The sequence below is a fragment of the Natator depressus genome, chromosome 17 (assembly GCF_965152275.1).
Source record: "Natator depressus isolate rNatDep1 chromosome 17, rNatDep2.hap1, whole genome shotgun sequence".
NCBI classification, from domain to species: domain Eukaryota; kingdom Metazoa; phylum Chordata; order Testudines; family Cheloniidae; genus Natator; species Natator depressus.
In genome coordinates, this window is record NC_134250.1 from 23295717 (window position 1) to 23317084 (window position 21368).

Genomic DNA, 21368 nt, shown 5'->3' on the forward strand with positions numbered 1-21368 from the left:
TCAGAGCCATCCCGTCACCCATAGGGAAAGTTGCTGTGAATACTGCCAGCCCCGGAACCGACAGCCAACTGCGACCGGACATCATCATCACCAACGAGGACTGGAAGAAGATCATCATGGTGGATGTCACAGTGCCCTTTGAGAACAGGACCCCGGCCTTCCATGATACCCGAGCTCAAAAAGTGGAGAAATACGCCCCTCTGGCTGAAATCTTGAGAGCTAGGGATTACCAGGTTCAGACACACATGCTGATCGTCAGATCCTTGGGCGCATGGAACCCCAGCAATCAGTGAGTGTTGAGAGAATGAGGAATCGGTCAGCGCTATGCTCGGCTGATGCGGCAACTCATGGTGTCGGACACCATCGGATGGTCGAGGGACATCAACATAAAACACATCACTGGACATCGGCAATACCAGAGGGATGAGCTAGAGTTCCACTGAGAAGCACAGTAAGGAAAGTAACTGAAATACTTCCTTGATATATTGTATTTTCTAAATGGACAACCAACCTAATTCTCAATTACTGAGGGACAATCTTCACTCATTGATATATTTTGCTTCCCACAACCACATCTCTGTACAACTTTTCATGAGTGATGTATCCAAATACTTGGATGCTAATATCTAAACTGTATTCTTAAATGTATTCACCTAAATCTGGGTTATTGCTGATTATGTATGATATGTATCTTATGACTTCTAAAAACAAACTTTGTATTTGTGGATAATCTAAGCACTATACCCAGATGTACAGACACACTTTTCTCAACCTGTGTATTATATAATTTTAACATTAGCTTTAATAAAAAAATTTAAATCTATTCCTCACAGGCATGTTTGTTTCCCTATTCATTGTCCAAAACCTCACCTCCCTTTCCCTGCCCTTCTTCCCCATTTTAAAGTGGTGCCCACCCCATCCACATGTTTAGAGAGCAAAGAGAGACTCTGGATTCCTCACTTTACTTTTAAAACCAGCACTGGGAATCCAATTCAAGTTAACGCTTTGGAATTAATATCTAGTTCATAGAATCATCGAATTGCCACTTTAATCAACTACTGCATGTTAGGTAATAAATTCAAATGGATTAGTGCAGCAGGCCAAATTCCACAGTCCACACAGATCAGGGTCCTGTGCTCGGTTAGTGGTAGAAGAAAGGTAGAGGTGGTGTTCACTTTGGCTGACTGGGCTAGCAGGGGGCCACAGTTCTCCTCATGCTCAGTACTTTGTTTGAACAGGGATGTCCCTTTTATCCACTTGAACAACCTCAGTGAAACTTTCACGGAGAGACTATGCAATCCTCTCTGGAAGATTTCTAGGGATGGTAGCCTTGTTTCTTCCCCGGGATAGGAGACATCCCCATGCCACTCTGCAATGAATTCGGCTGGCAACAGAGCAATAAACAGGATAGTGGTATATGAGCCAGTGCAGCCTTGGGACGCCAGTAGCAGCTGTGTTCTCTGGGCCTTTGTCATCCTCAGGAGCAAGAGATATCAGCTCAAACCAACCTGTACGGTCCCTATTCTCATACCCCAGGGACACCCAGTATCTAAACTTCCCAAGCAACAGTCTGTCCAAAGACCCCCTCCACAGCAGCCTTTCCAATCCATGGCAACTCCATGGCATTGCTCCGTATAGCCCCAAACATAACAGGTGGCAGTACGGAGTGAATCCATACTCCCAGCACGCCATGCAAGCCGGAACTAGGAGAATTATGACTATACCAACACTGACCTGTGACAACTGTAGGATCAGCCAACAAGAACCATGCAGTACGTGTGTTTACCACAAATGAAACATTGTAAAATGTTTTTAATAATGTGACAAAGTTCTGTCCTTGTCTCCGTGGGTCCCGCATTTCCTGGCGGATTTTGCTAGCCTCAGAGGCTCTCTGTGACCCTCCACATAACCCTTCTCTCTCTAGAGACGGGTTACAGTCTACTGAGCCATTTTCATCATAAGCCAGCAAGGGAGGTGAGGAGAAGCTATCCTCCCTTACACAGTCTCTGTTGTCTCCTAGTCTCAGTGATTAATCAGGGGGGAGGGGGCAAAGGGGGGAGCCCAGGCCCACCCTCTACTCCCGGCTCCAGCCCAGGGACCCTAATAGTATCAGCTATGGTAGCTGACCTTTTAGAAACATGACACGTACAATTTTCTGGGCTACAGCAGCCCCACAGCAGCCCCCACTTCCTCAAGCTCCACTTCACCCTTACATCAGGGCCTCCTTCCTTGTGCCTGATATGGTGTGTACTGCTTAGTCTCTCCACAGCACAACTTCCTCCCACAGCTCCTGACATGCACACCCACCTGACTAACTGGGAAGCTTTTAACTAGTTTCAGCCATCCCCTGATTGGCTTCAGGTGTCCCAATCAACCTAGCGTTCTCCCTGCCTTCTGGAAAGTTCTTAATTGGCTGCAGGTGTCTTAATTGACCTGGAGCAGCTGCCATTTAACTTATCCTGGTACCAGGGATTTGTTTAGCCTGGAGCTAATATATCTATCTCCCACTACTTTTCTATAGCCATCTGGCTTTGCCCTGTCACAATATGTAAATATGTATGTTTATTATTTTACTCAGCTTTTATAAATATAGGTCATCCTCTTAACAGTACTGCTTCAATGTTTCTAACTTGTTTATTTGCACTTTAGCTTTGTTTTCTGTTTATTTGCCCCCAATAAAGTTTTATTTTCTGAAACTCAGAGTCCATGTTTTATACCAGTTTACACCAAGCAGACATGCCACATTACAGAATTCACAACGGGAGTCAAGATCCCACCCATATTTAAGGTCTATACACACGAAGGCACATTTCCCAAAAGCATCACACAACATTGCTATGGCTGACAGTTATAAAGTTCTTTTAAGGCCTCCCTCAACCTTATGGCTCCACAGTTTGCTTTTCTAATAGTCCTTGTGTCTGGCTGTTCAAATTCAGCAGACAGCTGGTCCGCCTCATGCCGCCCTGCCAGGAGCCTTTACCTCATGATGATATTATATAATGCACAGCATGCTGCAACAATAATAGGAATGCTGAGATCCAATCTAAGCATTAAACATCACCAGTGAGTTTGGAGTCTCCCAAATGCATATCCAACGGTCATCCTGCACCTGCTCAGCCAGGAGTCGAATCTTTCCTTGGTTCTGTCGAGGTGGGAAGTGTAAAGTTTCATGAGTCAGGGGAGCAAGGGATATGCTTGGTCCTGCAGAATCACTATGGGTCTTTCAACATTGCTAGTGCGAATGAATCAGTTGAGGAAGAATGTCCCTGCTTGCAACTTTCTGAACAGTCCTGTGTTCTTCAAGTGTCAAGCACCTTCCCTGACTAGCCCACATGAACATCAGTGAAGCATTCCTGGTGATCCACCAACACTTGTGTAACCATGAAAAAGTAGCCTTTTCCGTGTACATATTCACTGGCCAGGTGGGATGGTGCCCGAATATGGATGTGTGTGCTGACTGTCATCCCACCATAGTTTAGAAACACCATTGCTGCAAATTTATCTACTTACTATTCCCTGCACATTGCCGAGAGTCACAGGCCTGCATAGCAGGAGACAGTTAATGACCTTGCACATTTGGATGACAACAGCCCCCACAGTGGATATTCCAAATCTGAACTGATTGCCCACTGCAGAATAGCAATCTGGCATTGTAAGCTTCCCGAGCACCACCGCCACTTGCTGTTGCACAGTCAGTGCCAGGGCCGGATTAACCTTTTGTGGGCCCTAGCGCCAACCATTTTTGTGAGCCCCCATGTAGTCATTGTGGGCTCTGAGTGTGGGCCTGGTGTGGCAGGGCCATTGGTGCCATAGTGTACCTGGTACCTGGTACTGAATCTCAGAGACATTTTTCATTTTGATCACACACCTCTGCATGACTATCTGCATTGCCATACCCAGTTTTTCTCATTGAGCTGTATATGCATGTGGATTTACCAGTGTCCACAGTGAGCAGAACTTTCATAATGATCTGGGGAAACTCCCCACAGATTTATCTCCTTCCTCATTCAAACCTTCTATAGCCATGTCTCCAGTGCAACCCTATGTCACCAGTCACTGTATGTTGTTCTGGTCTCAGCTCAATAAAGTTTCACAGCCAGCAGATACCCGATCAATTCTGACAAATGCCTCCCTCAGCACCCATCCTGCCATTTGAGCAAGATGCTTGCAAACACCATTTCCCCAAAGTGAGGACTTAGCCTTTGGGAAGCTGAAGACACCAGCCTTTCTCCTGCTCTCGTCTACATGCTAGTCTACTACTTGGTCACCACCACCTCTCCCCATGCTTGTTTCTCTTCTACCTTGGATGTGCTCAGTGGTGAGCTGGAGCCGGTTTGCAGGAACCAGTTGTTAAATTTAGAAGCCCTTTTAGCGGGACAACCGGTTCTAAAAGGGCTTCTAAATTTAACAACCGGCCAAAAGTGGTGCCTTAGGCACTGACTCCATGGGTGCTCCAGCCCTGGAGCACCCACAGAGAAAATTTGGTGGGTGCAGAGCACCCACCGGCAGCTTCCCACCCCGCGCCTGGCCCCAGCTCACCTCCACTCGGCCTCCGCCCCTGAACGCGCCACCCCACCCTGCTTCTCTGCTCCCCCCCCCCCCCCCCCCGGCTTCCCGCGAATCAGCTGTTCACGTGGGAAGCCGGGGAGGGCTGAGAAGCAGGCAGCAGCTTTGCACTCAGGCCCAGAGAGGCGGGGGTGAGCTGGGGCGGGGAGCGATTCCCCTACGCGCCTCCCGGGTTACCTGCTGCGGCGCGGGTGGCCCTCCTCGTGCCCCCCCACCCCAGCTCACCTCTGCTCCGCCTCCGCCTCCTTGGGCCTGAGCGCGAAGCCGCCGCCTGCTTCTCAGCCCTCCCCGGCTTCCCGCGTGAACTGCTGATTCACGGGAAGCCGAGGTGCGGGGGCGGAGAAGCAGAGCGGGGCAGCGCGTTCAAGGGAGGAGGCGGAGGTGGAGCGGAGGTGAGGTGAGCTGGGGCCAGGCGGGGAGCTGTCGGTGGGGGCTCTGCACCCACTAAATTTTCCCTGTGGGGGCTCCAGCCCCAGAGCACCCAGGGAGTTGGTGCTTAAGGCGCCACCTCTTGATGTGATCGGTGGGGGGAGTGGCCGCTCCCCCTGCTCCCACCCTAGCTATGCCACCCTGCCCCTAGGAGCCAGAGGGTGCTGCCGGATGCTTCCCGGGAGCTGCCCCAGGTAAGCACCGCCGGGACTCCCCACCTCGCCCCCCGGCAGGTCCCTCTGGCTCTTAGGGGTGGGGTGGGCACACACTACAGTGGCCCACGAGACCCTCCTGCCCGGTTCTGGGGACAGTCAGGGGAAAGGGGTAGATGGGACTGGGGTCCCGGGGGGCGGGGATGGGTCACGACCCTCTCATGGGGAGAGGAGGGAACCAGTTGTTAAGATTTTGGCAGCTTATCACTGGATGTGCTCCCTAGCCAGCTGGGGCTATTCTCCCCCTGCAAACCTGATCTGCTTCCTCTTTCCCTGCTTCCCTTGACATTCCTTTCCTACAGGTGACCTCTGTTCCTTGAGGTTAACTCCAGTTTCTTTATCCACTCCTAGCTTAATGGCCCCCAGTAGTCACAGAGCCACCTGCAGCTTCTCTGGCTACAGCCATGGGGCCAATTGCCAGAGGCCAGCCTTAGATAGCAGCAGCTGCTAGCAAGGGAGGGGTGGCAATTCCAAGGCTGCGCATGCTTGAACCTTGCAATGGTGGCACTAGGGGTTCTAAATCCTCAGCACTGGCCCTAGGCAGCTGCAGACGCTGCAGTTAGGTGCTTCCCTCCTCTAGGCCAAAGCTTTAAGTACCTGAGATGCCCATCACCTGCAGTGGAGGCCACCAATTCCCACGCACCCCTCAGCTAGCACATAGTTGTGCAGAAAGTGCAGCCTGAATGATTTTGGAGGCTGGAGCACTAGGAGGTTCCCATCCCTGAGCAGCAGCTCTGCAACAAGCCTCATGGCCCCCTTCCACTGTGGGACCAGGACCCTGTGAAAACAGTGGAGTTACCCCGTGTATAACCACTTCTGTCCAAAGCCTTTTGAAGTGAGTGGGAGTCGTTTCATTGTCTTTAATGGGCTGCATATGGAAGCAAAGGACCCCATTCTCGACTCTGGGAGCAAAGCGCATTCTATGCTGCACTGGTAACAGGAAGGTCTCACGCTACCCAGTGAATAAGCAACACCTCCTATAGCACCAAACTTTTTCTGAGAGGCCTCCTGCCCAATTACTAAATGTAAACCTGCTTCATTTACCAGGGCTAAAAATATCAGGTAGTGTGGTCACAAAAGCAAGGCCCTTCTGAATTCAGTAAAGTGCCCCAGGGGTCGATCCTGGGGCCGGTTTTGTTCAACAGCTTCATTAATGATCTGGAGGATGGGATGGATTGCACCCTCAGCAAGTTCACAGATGACACTAAGTTGGGGGGAGAAGTAGATAACGTGGAGGGTAGGGACAGGATCCAGAGTGACCTAGACAAATTGGAGGATTGGGCCAAAAGAAATCTGATGAGGTTCAACAAGGACAAGTGTCCTTCACTTAGGACGGAAGAATCCCAGGCACCGCTACAGGCTGGGGACCAACTGGCTAAGCGGCAGTTCTGCAGAAAAGGACCTGGGGATTGCAGTGGATGAGAGGCTGGTTATGAGTCAAGAAGGCTAACAGCTTATTGGGCTGCATTAGTAAGAGCACTGCCAGCAGATCGAGGGAAGTGATTATTCCCCTCTATTCGGCACTGGTGAGGCCACATCTGGAGTATTGTGTACAGTTGTGGGCCCCCCAGTACAGAAGGGATGTGGACAAATTGGAGTCCAACAGAGGGCAACGAAATGATTAGGGGGCTGGGGCACACGACTTTTGAGGAGAGGCTGAGGGAACTGGGCTTATTGAGTCTGAAGAAGAGAAGAGTGAGGGGGGATTTGATAGCAGCCTTCCAGTACCTGAAGGGGGGTTCCAAAGAGGATGGAGCTAGGCTGTTCTCAGGGGTGGCAGATGACAGAACAAGGAGCAATGGTCTCAAGTTGCAGTGGGGGAGATGTAGGTTGGATATTAGGAAAAACTATTTCACTAGGAGTGCAGTGAAGCACTGGAATGGGTTACCTAAGGAGGTGGTGGAATCTCCATCCATAGATGTTTTTAAGGCCCGGCTTGTCAACTCCCTGGCTGGGAAGATTTAGTTGGGGATTGGTTCTGCTTTGAGCAGGGGATTGGATTAGATGACCTCCTGAGCTCTCTTCCAACCCTTATCTTCTATGATTCTGTGATCTAATGTCTGAACTCTGAAAATATCCATTCTCAGTTGTCAGTAGCTTGGGGCAATGCGTGGTGTATATATGCAGACATTCACACACACACACACACACACACACACAGAGTGTCTATATATGAACCCTTAATTGTACAATCCACTGTTCAGAGGTTTGCTAAAAGCAGAGGTGACTAACAAACTTACCCTGATTATGTTGCAGAGTTTGGCAGGGGAGGTAAAGACTCGTGTTGCCTTCTGTGGTGCCTGTCCCTGAGAAATCAACTGGATACATGGGTTTCCCCTCCCATTCTGATAGGTCCTTGTCCTGCTGCTGGGACTCCAAGTTGGAGGGCGGGACTAGGCACTTCCAAACCACCTGAGAGCCTGAGCAATAGGGCATAGGGGCTGTTGGCAACAGTGGCTGAACGTCTGGGGAGCAGCAGTAGCTAGGGGAGTGGCCATAGTGAATGTGAACATTGCAGTCTTTGTGCATGTCTGAGTCCTCTGAGAGGTGAGCCAGGGCAGGCTCCGGGCGGCACTTCCGTTTCCTTCTGGGGTGACGGCTTTGTAAGCCATGTTTCTGTAACAGTGGGAAAGGCAATGGACCAGCTGTTCCAGCTTGCTTACTGGCCACCCAGCTGAAGTCAGACCCATCTGCAGAAGAGGAGAGGTGCTTTGAGAGGTCAGGTCCCTGATGCACACAGGAGGGCTGTCCTGACAGAGATGCATCCTGGGACATTGGGCTGCTTTCAAGAGGCTGTTTGCAGTGACGAGTTTTCTCAGTCCTCTTTTGTGTCCGAGCACTGTGCACAGCCCCAGAAAACCAGGGCTTATGCTGGCTGGGTTCCTGGCCTGATCTCCCAGATGGACACTCTGGGTCCTTCCTGTAGTGATGGTGCCTGTGGTGGTGATAATGGACATGAGTCAGTATCTGACTCTTGGCTAACGCAGAGCTGCCGGTCTCCTTCAAGTCCAAAGACCTTAGCCTTGGCTCCCCTGGAGACTGCAGCTGCTCCTGGCCATTGTCAGTGGAGCTACAGTACACCCAGGGGTCGTAGTCACTGCTCAGGGAGCTGCGGAAGGTGGAGCAGCTACCATGGATGCCCTGAAGGCTGACGTCTGTGCAATTCAACATAGAATCACTGGAGGAGCCATGACAGGGTCCAGAGCTGGAGTCACTGCCTGGACCATCAGCCAGGTACCCACTGTGCAATGTGAGATAGCTCTCCCCTGAGCCACTGCTGTTCTGCTGCCTCCCATGACTGGTTCCCCGACGAAGAGGGGCAGCATGGTGCTGTCTTGGTGCTACCGCAGTCCTGAATCCCAGGCAACGGGCCTGGTGCTGAAATGGGCAGGTCCTGTGAGAAGATGGCATCTGCCCACATGCTGGAGATTTTCGGTGCTGCTCATTCCCTAGGCCTTGGGCTAGAGAGGGCTGATGGCTGCATGTGGCCATGGAGCCCACTGGCCTGTATGGCATATAGTGCATGGTGGTTAAATCCAACTGGGAGAGCTCTGGGGAATGGAAGAAGGGGTTGCCATGGGGGAGCTGCGAAGCAAAGTTTCTGAGCCGCCTCTGGGGGTGGGCCTCTGGGAGGCGATACAGGGCGTGTCCTGGGTGTTGCCGGAAGAGGTGAAGCCGCTGCCCGGGTTCCAGATCCTGGGGATTCTGCCTCAAATGCGCAGGCTGGGCAAAGGCAGCCCCCTCTAGAGAGACAGAAAGGGCATATCCACTACATGTCTGCATCCCATCCCACAGTTACCTGGCAACCCCTCCCCAGAACCCCGCCCAGACACCCAGTGCCTGGCAACCCCTCCCCAGAACCCTCCCACTCTCCCACCTGCCCTGACCCACCTCTCTTCTGTGCCTGACACCCAAATATTCCTTGTCCCTCCCAGCACATGGGGACCCTTTTACTGCTTCCCGTACAGCCTGGTGAGCCTTCCCCTAAACCACACCCCCACCAACACTCACCCACACATACACACCACACCTTCCTTACACACACCACAAACCCCACACATATAACACCACCCCCAACACACCACAAATCCCTTCCCTCCCACACACCCAAATATCCACATACACACACCATACCCTCCCCACACACACCCAAACACCCACCCCTGCACACACACCACACCCGCCCCTCCACACCACAACGGCCCCATGCACATAACACCCCACCCCCCCCACATAACACCCCACCACCCACCACAAACCTCCTCCCCCACACACATCCAGACACTCCACCCCCGCACACAGCACCCACCCCCATACACACCACACCTTCCCCCTGCACACAACCCCCCTTCTCCCACACACATAACATCACACACGCTCCAAACACTCACCTACACACACACCAGACCCTCCCCGCCACAAAGACAGCACAAATACCCGTCTTCCCACATCAAACCCACCCATACACCACAAACACCCTCTCCCCCACACCACACCCACACCACAAACACCCCCACACACGCACCACAAATACCCACCCACACACATACCACACTCCCCTCCCCCCACCCACACACACTCGTGCTGGGAGGTGCTTTTGATGGGCGATTTGGCCCCTGCTGGAGCCCTACCAATGATATTGAACATGCAGAGCGGGCAGGTGTGGTGCTGCTGCAGCCAGGGGTCGACACACTCTCTGTGGAACTCATGGGAACAGGAAATAATCCGCAGCTCCTAGACAGAGACAGAGAGGAGGTTTGAGTGGACAGAGCAAGGTCTCTGGAGGGAGCTGGATGTGGATGGGGAGGCGTCTCTCTCCCTGCCCCGTGGATCAGCCCTGATCCTGCACTCCGGGCGCTTCCCAATGCACAAAACAAGACCACCAAAGAATCTCTAATGCTGCGAGCTGGCTCTGAGCATACCAGCCCATGCCTCTGCAGTGTTCAAGCTCTGGGGTCCGAGTGGGGCAACACATTGCAAAGCCCTCTGGAGAAATGCCCTGTCAGCAGCCCTCTGACACCGAGGGCTCCAACAAAGGCCCCAGTTCTGAGTGCAACTGGTGCAGTACCCCTTGGGGAGAGGCATTGCTCAGAGAACCAGGCCTCAACCCATTAGAGCTTTCCCTATACCCCCAACTCTCCGTGCAAATGTCTTGGCAGCCAGGCCAGGCCATGGAGCTCTGGAGTCACCTGGTCCTGGAAAGATACAACTGATTCATAGATTCCAAGGCCAGAAAGGACCATTGAGATCATCTCGTCTCACCCCTCCATAACACAGGCCAGAGACTGCCCCGCAATAATTCCTAGAGCAGATCTTAGAGAAAAACATCCCATCTTGATATAAAAATCATCAGTGATGGAGAATCCACCACAACTCTGGGTAAGTTGTTCCAATGGTTCATTGCTCTCACTGTTAAAAATGCATGCCTAATTTCCAGTCTGAATTTGTCTAGCTTCAGCTCCCAGCCATTGAATGGTGTAAGACTTTCTCTGTTAGCGTGAAGAGCCCCATATCAAATATTTGTTCCCTGTGATCAAGTCACCCCTTAACCTTTGCGGTATTAACTGACTGCCAGCAGGGGAGCCATGCTCTGTGCCAGCGTCATGTCTGAAGGATCCCAATGGCAGCGTGTCACAGTAATCTGGTCTGGAGGTGACAAAGGCTGGGATACCTGGACAGCAGCCAGGTTCACACACCCAGTGAGAGGATCCCACTTGTCTTGACAGGTGCTGACAGGGAAAAATGCTCTTGGTGTTAGGCATCACCTGAGCATCCCGGAGCAGCCTAGGCCAGACCCCCAAAGGACCAAGGCCCAGATTCTCAAAGAGATTTAGGCACCTAATTCCTGATTTCAATGGGAGTTGGGTGCCTAAATCTCTGTGAGGCTCTGGGTTTAAAGCGCTCACAGGCCCCTGCTCCCATGCTGGTACAGTAGGCAGCAGTACTGAGCTTGGGCAGTCTTGCTCCAAAGCACAGGGCCAGGAAATGCCCTGCCCCACAAAGCTCACTGCTCCTTTTGCCATTTACAGAGAGCCCTGAACAGCTGTGCAGCACCCCCCTCCCAACAGCACCTCTGCCCAGAGAGTTCAGAGCCGTGATTGGCCATACTCGCTATCCGGCTTCCAGCCTACGCATACAGCCACTCCAGCGTGAGCTTGTCCTACCTGGCCCTCACTGAACTCCTCCAGACAGATAGCACAGATGGGGGCTGAGCTGCAGCTGCTGGCCGAATCCCTTAGGGCATCCTGTTGGCACCGGGCCTGGTACTTCCGGATGGCCAGCTGGCTGATCGCCTGCATGGTCTGCTGCTGCAAGGAGTCCTGGGAGAAAGGAAAAGAGTGCTAGACTGAAGAAGTGGCAGAGTGAAGAGAGGACTGGTCCCTCCTGCATAGTTAGGACAGAGAGCCACATGTTCCACCAAATTGCGAGATGTGAAAGCGAGGGCTCTCCTTTCACCAGCCACACTGCAGCCTGCAGCACCAGATCTCCGCACCCTACCTGGCAATAAAGGCAGCTGATACAGACAAATGGACCTGGCAGCTGTTCAAGGCAAACCGTGAGGCAGCATGACCTAGTTGTTAGAGCAGGGCACTGGCCTTCAGGAGACCTGGCTTCTATTCCCGAATCTCCCCTGATTCAGGTTGTGATCTGGCCCTAACCCTCCAAACACCCCCACTAATTCTGAGTGCCTGACGCCACGCACCCATTGTCTCTAGTTGGGCACCCAACACGAGATTGAAAATTCAGGCTTTAGCCTTTCTGGGACTCAGCCTTATAATGGGGACAATGCTACTCATCTTTGGGAAGGGGTTTGAAGTCCGCAGGTGAAAGGCCCTATGTCAGTGAGTGTACCATTACAATTAATGTATTGATGAAAATGGGTTCTTAAAACACATAAGAATAAATACAGTGTCCACAGTTTCCACCTGCTGCAATAAAACAGTGAGGACTCTTAATCCTCACACATAAAGGCCTAAACTGATCACCTGCTGATGCAAGAAGGAATTTTCCCCATGGCAAATTAGGGGTAATCTGAGATTTTACAAACTAGGCATTGAACCCCGAACTAGAGGAGTCTGTGGTGACTCTTCTGTGAGCCAGGAAAATCGAATGATGCTTTGTCGTCCCTGTTGAGTACAAGTGTCAGGGGCTATTGGCCCCTTACTGAAATGTAGTGGTTTTTTGGTTGGCCCCCTCCAAGGGGAAAGGGGAAGGGCTGAAGAGGAGTCAGGATCCTGGGACTGACAGGTCCCTAGGGCCAATGGGGAGAGGCCAGCACTCCAAGTCAGCTAGGTTGTCAGGGCGAGCAAGCCAATGAGGCAGTTGAGAGCCCAGGGCCCTTGTTCCCTGTGAGCTGGAGCTGCCAGGGCAGAGTTGGGAGAGTGCAACAGCCCAAGAGCAGAGCTAGGGAGCCAGAGCTGCAGCCCAGAACTGGGCCAGGGAGCGTGCAGCAGCTGGAGCAGCAGCCCAGAGTCAGAGCAGCAGCCGGAGCGAAGAAGCCCCAGAGCAAGTGGTGGGGTGGGTCTCCCACGGTCACAGCAGGGTCTGGTGCATCAGTCTGGGCCCTAGGGAGAGAACAAGATACAGGCCCCTGCCAAAAGTCTATCGGGAGGCCATTGAAAACTGGAGCCAGAGGGGGACATGGCTGGTTGGGAGACCATTGAGCACCTGAGACAGAGCTGGTTCGGAGGGCACTAAGTGCCAGACCTAGAGGGGGACGTGGCCTGAGGGGAGGTCGAAGCAAAGGTACAGAATGGGTTCTGTCACACAGAGTCCATGCCCATCTGGGGGCAGTGCCATACCAGTAGCGTCAGAGCAGCATGTCCAGGTCCAGGAAGAAGACACCAGACTCATAAATTTGTTGCACTTTAGAGGCTGCTGCACTGAAGTGTACCCAAACCAGTTCCTCACCATGTGGACACTGTGAAGGGCTCTTCAATGCCCAAAGGAACAGTTTTGGGTGCACAGATGTTTAAGTGAATTGCAGGGATTACAGGTTAAAAGGGTAACACGTGAGGTAGATGTATCCTGGACTAGGGGCGCCTTGTCCCTGCTTAGAGTTGCCCATGGAGAGACTGAGGTAAACACCCAGAAACCCCTGGTCTCAGTCTTCCCTGTGTGATGCAAGTCCTGTTCACGCAGGGCTGAGAGGGAAGTGCAGGTAGGCAGAACCGGGGTGAAGTGAATCAGGGCAGGGACTCAGATCCTTTCGTCACTCGGATTAGCCATGGTAGTGTGTACACAGAGAAACTCCCCTACTATGGTTGGATAAATGCCCTACTTACACAAGGATGATGAACAGTAAAGATTCAGACAAGTAGCTTTTGAGACGTGACTTGGAAAAAACAGGACTCCATTTGGGTGCAAGGGTCCCTCTGGGCACACCCCGATGCAGAATTGATGATTATGGCTGTGAATATCTTAACTATGAAAAGATCATCTCACTTAGACAGCCTGGGGATGGACTATCACAAAAATCTGTGCCACAAAGCAAAAACCTGCCTGTGATGATGTAACTAGAGATTATTTCATAAAACATATGTACAAGGGGCAGATTTACGGTTGCATGCAAAACTTTATTTTTAGCAGTCCCTAACTCTTGAGTGCTTGACTTTGCAATGTTCAAAACATTTTAACATAATTTTTGCATGGAATTTTCTAATTTGTTTGTTTGTTTGTTTAGAAAACTGAAAAAGTAAAGACTTCCTTCATCAGCAACTGTAATGACCTCCCACATGGGTCATCAGGGGATTTTGAACTCAGAAACTCCAGATCCGTAGCTCAGCACACTACTTTCCCATTTGAGTTAAAAGGGTTTCCAGTAGCTATGCACCAGCCACCAAAGCAGGTCACAACACACACTTTGCTTGTGGGTTACCCAACTATTCAATGAGCAGCAGCAGAACGCTAGGAAGCAGGACTCCTGATTTCTGTTGCTGGCTATGGGAGAGGAACGTGGTCTCAACTGGCTTTGTAAAGGTATGCAGGAGCAATCTCATTTTACAGATCAGCCAGCCTCACATACAACTCTACCCTAGCTTGGCTTAATGGTGAAATCCTAGCAGATCTTAAACATAAAAAAGAAGCTCACAAGAAGTGGAAGGTTGGACATATGACCAGGGAAGAGTATAAAAATATTGCTCGGGCATGTAGGAATGAAATCAGGAGGGCCAAATCGCACCTGGAGCTGCAGCTAGCAAGAGATGTCAAGAGTAACAAGAAGGGTTTCTTCAGGTATGTTGGCAACAAGAAGAAAGCCAAGGAAAGTGTGGGCCCCTTACTGAATGAGGGAGGCAACCTAGTGACAGAGGATGTGGAAAAAGCTAATGTGCTCAATGCTTTTTTTGCCTCTGTCTTCACTAACAAGGACAGCTCCCAGACTGCTGCGCTGGGCATCGCAACGTGGGGAGTAGATGGCCAGCCCTCTGTGGAGAAAGAGGTGGTTAGGGACTATTTAGAAAAGCTGGACGTGCACAAGTCCATGGGGCCGGACGAGTTGCATCCGAGAGTGCTAAAGGAATTGGCGGATGTGATTGCAGAGCCATTGGCCATTATCTTTGAAAACTCGTGGCGAATGGGGGAAGTCCCAGATGACTGGAAAAAGGCTAATGTAGTGCCAATCTTTAAAAAAGGGAAGAAGGAGGATCCTGGGAACTACAGGCCAGTCAGCCTCACCTCAGTCCCCGGAAAAATCAAGGAGCAGGTCCTCAAGGAATCAATCCTGAAGCACTTACACGAGAGTAAAGTAATCAGGAACGGTCAGCATGGATTCACCAAGGGAAGGTCATGCCTGACTAATCTAATCGCCTTCTATGATGAGATTGCTGATTCTGTGGATGAAGGGAAAGCAGTGGATGTATTGTTTCTTGACTTTAGCAAAGCTTTTGACACGGTCTCCCACAGTATTCTTGTCAGCAAGTTAAAGAAGTATGGGCTGGATGAATGTACTATAAGGTGGGTAGAAAGTTGGCTAGATTGTCGGGCTCAACGGGTAGTGATCAATGGCTCCATGTCTAGTTGGCAGCCGGTGTCAAGTGGAGTGCCCCAGGGGTCGGTCCTGGGGCCGGTTTTGTTCAATATCTTCATAAATGATCTGGAGGATGGTGTGGATTGCACCCTCAGCAAATTTGCGGATGATACTAAACTGGGAGGAGTGGTAGATACGTTGGAGGGCAGAGATAGGATACAGAGGGACCTAGACAAATTGGAGGATTGGGCCAAAAGAAACCTGATGAGGTTCAATAAGGATAAGTGCAGGGTCCTGCACTTAGGACGGAAGAACCCAATGCACAGCTACAGACTAGGGACCGAATGGCTAGGCAGCAGTTCTGCGGAAAAGGACCTAGGGTTTACAGTGGACGAGAAGCTGGATATGAGTCAGCAGTGTGCCCTTGTTGCCAAGAAGGCCAATGGCATTTTGGGATGTATAAGTAGGGGCATAGCGAGCAGATCGAGGGACGTGATCGTTCCCCTCTATTCGACATTGGTGAGGCCTCATCTGGAGTACTGTGTCCAGTTTTGGGCCCCTCACTACAAGAAGGATGTGGATAAATTGGAGAGAATCCAGCGAAGGGCAACAAAAATGATTAGGGGTCTGGAACACATGACTTATGAGGAGAGGCTGAGGGAACTGGGATTGTTTAGTCTGCAGAAGAGAAGAATGAGGGGGGATTTGATAGCTGCTTTCAACTACCTGAGAGGTGGTTCCAAAGAGGATGGTTCTAGACTATTCTCAGTGGTAGAAGATGACAGGACAAGAAGTAATGGTCTCAAGTTGCAGTGGGGGAGGTTTAGGTTGGATCTTAGGAAAAACTTTTTCACTAGGAGGGTGGTGAAACACTGGAATGCGTTACCTAGGGAGGTGGTAGAATCTCCTTCCTTAGAAGTTTTTAAGGTCAGGCTTGACAAAGCCCTGGCTGGGATGATTTAACTGGGGATTGGTCCTGCTTTGAGCAGGGGGTTGGACTAGATGACCTCCTGAGGTCCCTTCCAACCCTGATATTCTATGATTCTATGATACCCTGAGTGGCACTGTGATGTTGGGGCTATCACAATAAAACCTGGGCTCCATTCCTTGGTCTGTAAGTGGTTGTGTTGTGCAACACATCAGCTACCTTGTTTATAAAAGGGGCAAAGATACTTTTCTGTCTCCTAGGGTAGGGGTACAGAATGGCTATAAGTGCAAAGAATTAATGGCACTAGAATTACTAATGCCAGTTGCTGGAAGAGAAGAGACTAGCACTCATAGGGCCTTGGCTGCCTGCATCTTCCCTTTGCAAGAAGGAGGAGAATCTGTTTTTCCCAAGCCCCATCTCGAGCACTAGCTATGGACCTGGCATGTGTTATAGGAGGTTGAGTGGGGCATGGTGCAGGCTCAGTGCAGGTAGAACATTCTGAATACGGTTGCAAAAATTTTAACATTGCTTTTATGGAAAACAGCTGCACCGTTCCCATTCCAACTTTCACACAGAGCCCAGACATGAGAATTTCTGCCTGAGGTGACTGTTGAGCTAGCCCTGAGGCTAGGCATCGTGGCTGCTCCACTTGCAGTAATCGTATAATACCCCAAATCTCCACTCCTCTTGAACTTACCTTTCTGGGGACTGAGCTTTCCCTTCGTTTGCTTATCTTTGCTGCTCTGTGTCATTTCACTAGAAGACAGGGAAGCTTATCTATCTATTCAGTTAGATAAAAACTGGTTCTGTCAGAAATGGAGAAGTGCTGAATCTCAGGGCAAGAGCGTGCAGTGTTCTTTGTTCTTTCCATTTTCTAGTGGATTACATGAAAATGTAGCTGTTTTTATCTGAGTTGTGGTCTTGGCCAAGAAAGTGACGCAGGACTTTGGGTGCCCAAGCTCAGATGCCTTAAACAGGCCTGGGTTACAGAGGTGGCTGCTTAGCCCACACTGAAATCCAGGCCCCTTTCAGGTGTCTCTAGTCACATGTCACTTCTGGATCTCTTGACCAACAAGATATTCAGGAAATGGGCTCTCAGGAGTGACTTTGTTATCCTGTAGAAAAAGGAGGGTTTCCAAATTTGGAAATATTTCTGTACTTGCAAGGTCTTTATGTAATGTACTGGTTTTCCACTAAATTATTTTAACCTCTCTAATGTTAGAACAGGCCAGTGACTTCCACTGGCACCGAGGACAGGGGTTAGTTAGTGAGCTGGGGAAATCAGGGCGCTTTGCCAACATTTGTGTGTAAATGGCACCTGCTCTGGAGAGCTGGTTTGGAAGTTGCTGCAGTGCACAGGTACAGCAATGTCTGGGGTGAGTGCAAACCGCATATAGCACGACTGGTTCCCAAAACCCAGGGCTGGAGTGTGGCTGCACTGAATCACTGCAGGAACCCAGACTGCTCGCATCATTAGGCTGCAGGATTGTCTTTGCAATGGGACGCTCGCCTTGTGTAGATAGGCCTCCTCTTTCTCAAACACACACACACTTTCTCTCACTCTTGTCTCTGCCCCATCACACCCTTTCTTAGACTAGCGGTGTGTAGAAGGAGCCCCCATTGCTTCCCTTTTCCTTGTAGAACCGCCTGGTTCTGAGCTGTCTCCACACATTTGGATGATTTAGTTGGTGCTGGTCCTGCTTTGAGCAGGGGGTTGGACTAGATGACATCCTGAGGTTTCTTCCAACCCTAATCTATGATTCTTACCTGAGTCCTGTTCCAGTGACACTTGGTGCGAACAACAAAAATCAGAATGATCACGATGACAGTGCTCAGCACTGTGAGAAGAATCCACACATCATAGTCTGGCTGTTGGAGAGAGACAGAAGATCCGTTACCCTGGTGTTTGTGCCTGGTAGGAATGAGACCAGGCCAGGCTCCTGATCTCTTCATGATTGTTACCCTTCAGACATATGAGAAGTGCCCAGCCAGACCCACCCTCCTTGCTCTTCACAAGAAAAAGAAAACCGGTCTGAGGTCCTCTCTGCAAATCTCAGCCAGCCCCTCTCGGTGTCTCAGCTCACTACGCTTTGCTCTGCAGAGCAAAGGACCTTGGCCTGGTACCAAATAAAGAGACAAGAGGAAGAAGGGTTCCATCTGGCTCTTGCAGAGGGCCAGGGTGTCACCTCCCATGGAAGGGAGGCTCGGCTTTGCTTCAGTGCTGGGAAGATTGACTTGGAGTGGAAAGGAGAAGGCAGGTATGACATGTTCCTCACCCATGCTGGCTGCTGTTTAACCTCAATCTTCACATGTGCTTCTCGATTCTTGTTCACAACGCCCATCAGAAGCTCAGCATCATGGCCCCGGATCAGAACCACAGGCTGACTCAGGCCCCTGGGTTTCCTCAGCTGCAGAGAAACAAGCTTGGTCATGAGATGGCCCGGAGCACAGCTTGAGACGTGGGTGTGATGGAGATTTATCAACACTCATGATCAAATAAGGTGTGGGGGGATGAGGACTGCTGCCCAGGACAAGTGCTACAGTCGCTGCCCAGAACCCGTGACATGGTATATTTATTATTGCCATTCTGCTCCTCGGTCTGCACCAGATGGAAGCACCTCATCCCCCAACACCCTGGCTCCTGCCCACCTCTCTGCTCTTGTCTCTACTGCTCCCCTTGCTGCCCCTTTCCTGTCCTTGTCCCTCCCTCAACTACAGGCACTGCTTGATCATGTCTCTTGCTTTCCTCTTTCAACCCCCTTGCCCAAAACCAATAGGCTTCACCTCAGAGAGGTGATGATGCTTCATAACCCTTGCAACAAAATAATAAACACCCTGGTGTGTCTCACTGCCTTTACCCCTGCCTCCTGCATCCTACATTGTCTGTCTCAGTTGTAAGCTGTTTGGTGCAGGGCCTTTGTCTTTATCTGTACCTGCTAGTAAAGTGCCTAGCACAATGCTGGACCTAAGGAATGAGTGAATGAATCAACTATGAAAATAATGGGGCCAGTGCCCATGATCAGTGCCACATTCCTTCTTGTGTACAGTGATATTGAAGCACTAATCTGGGCACAGTCTCTCTAGCCCAAATCTGAGCTTTCTCCTCTAATTCACCTACATTTGATTGGTATTATATTCTGTTTAGTCATTATTTGACATGCGTTTTCCATACCTAACACTGCCTGCCTAACACCCATTTCAGCAAAAGCCAGGACTGCTTCCTCCCATGGAACGAATGAGGCTGGTCTCAGAATGCAATGTACTTTAATGGGTTACATCCTGACACAATGGAAGTGGGAGAGCGTCTCGTGTTCTTCTCACTAAAGCAAAGTCTCTTGTACCCAACAATGACATTATTTTATACTCACTTCCTGTGAATCTAGCACCACAGGAAGTGGAGCCTACTCGTACCTGTAGCCTGCATTTCTCATTCTGCTTAGCCCAGTGACATTTTGACTATAGGCCAAACACTAGCAAGCAGCATTGACCACCCACTTACACAACAATAACAGCTACTCCACACAGGTCTGAGACTTGCTTCATTCCATTATTCTGTCACATGGGGTGGGAGGAAGCAGCTCCTTTTGTGTGAGACCACAGACTCATCGACTTTAAGGTCAGAAGGGACCATTATGATTGTCTAGTCTGACCTCCTGCACAATGCAGGCCATAGAATCTCACCCACCCACTCCTGTAACAAACTCCTGACCTATGTCTGAGCTATTGAAGTCCTCAAATCATGGTTTAAAGACTTCAAGGTGCAGAGAATCCTCCAGCAAATGACCCCATGCCCCATGCTGCAGAGGAAGGTGGAAAACCCCCAGGGCCTCTTCCAATCTGCCTTGGAGGAAAATTCCTTCCCAACCCCAAAAATGGCGATCGGCTAAACCCTGAGCATGTGGGCAAGACTCACCAGCCAGACACCCAGGAAAGAATTCTCTGTAGTAACTCAGATCCCACCCCATCTAACATCCCATCACAGGCCATTGGGCATATTTACCGCTAATAGTCAAAGATCAATTAATTGCCAAAATTAGGCTATCCCATCATACCATCCCTTCCATAAACTTATCAAGCTTAGTCTTGAAGCCAGATATGTCTTTTGCCTCCACTGCTACCCTTGAAGGCTGTTCCAGAACTTCACTCATCTGACGGTTAGAAACCTTCATCTAATTTCAAGTCTAAACTTCCTGATGGCCAGTATATATCCATTTGTTCTTGCGTCCACATTGGTACTGAGCTTAAATAATTCCTCTCCCTCCCTAGTATTTATCCCTCTGATATATTTATAGAGAGCAATCATATCTCCCCTCAGCCTTCTTTTGGTTAGGCTAAACAAGCCAAGCTCCTTGAATGTCCTTTCATGAGACAGGTTTTCCATACCTCGGGTCATCCTAGTAGCCCTTCTCTGTACCTGCTCCAGTTTGAATTCATCCTTCTTAAACATGGGAGACCAGAACTGCACACAGTATTCCAGTTGAGGTCTCGCCAGTGCCTTGTATAATGGTACTAACACCTCCTTATCCCTACTGGAAATACCTCGCCTGATGCATCCCAAGACCGCATTAGCTTTTTTCACAGCCATATCACATTGGCGGTTCATAGTCATCCTGTGATCAACCAATATTCCAAGGTCCTTCTCCTCCTCCGTTACTTCGAAGTGATGCGTCCCCAGTTTATAACAGAAATTCCTGTTATTAATCCCTAAATGCATGACCTTACACTTTTCACTATTAAATTTCATCCTATTACTATTACTCCAGTTTACAAGGTCATCCAGATCTTCCTGTATGATATCCCAGTCCTTCTCTTTATTGGAAATACCTCCCAGCTGTGTCTCATCCACAAACTTTATTAGCACATTCCCTCTTTTTGTGCCAAGCTCAGTAATAAAAAGATTAAATAAGATTGGTCCCCAAACCGATCCCTGAGGAACTCCACTAGTAACCGCCTTCCAGTCTGACAGTTCACCTTTCAGTGTGACTCGCTGTAGTCTCCCCTTTAACCAGTTCCTTATCCACCTTTCAATTTTCATATTGATCCCCATCTTTTCCAATTTAACTAATAATTCCCCATGTGGCACCGTATCAAATGCCTTACTGAAATCAAGGTGAATTAGATCCACTGCGTTTCCTTTGTCTAAAAAATCTGTTACCTTCTCAAAGAAGGAGATCAGGTTGGTTTGGCACGATCTACCTTTTGTAAAACCATGTTGTATTTTGTCCCAGTTACCATTGACCTCAATGTCCTTAACTACTTTCTCCTT

At 50.1% G+C, this 21368-nt stretch overlaps 1 protein-coding gene across 1 annotated transcript in view; it reads right to left on the reverse strand.

Moving 5' to 3' along the window:
* RNF43 (ring finger protein 43) overlaps positions 1 to 21368 on the reverse strand; it is a 127260-nt gene that overhangs the window by 13605 nt on the left and 92287 nt on the right. Inside the window, exons 4-8 of the mRNA XM_074974438.1 lie at positions 18379 to 18510; positions 17870 to 17971; positions 11372 to 11527; positions 9839 to 9941; positions 7448 to 8950 (exon numbers count right to left, since the gene is read on the reverse strand). Coding sequence (XP_074830539.1) covers positions 7448 to 8950; positions 9839 to 9941; positions 11372 to 11527; positions 17870 to 17971; positions 18379 to 18510 — 1996 coding nt within the window. The remainder of the gene's footprint in view (positions 1 to 7447; positions 8951 to 9838; positions 9942 to 11371; positions 11528 to 17869; positions 17972 to 18378; positions 18511 to 21368) is intronic.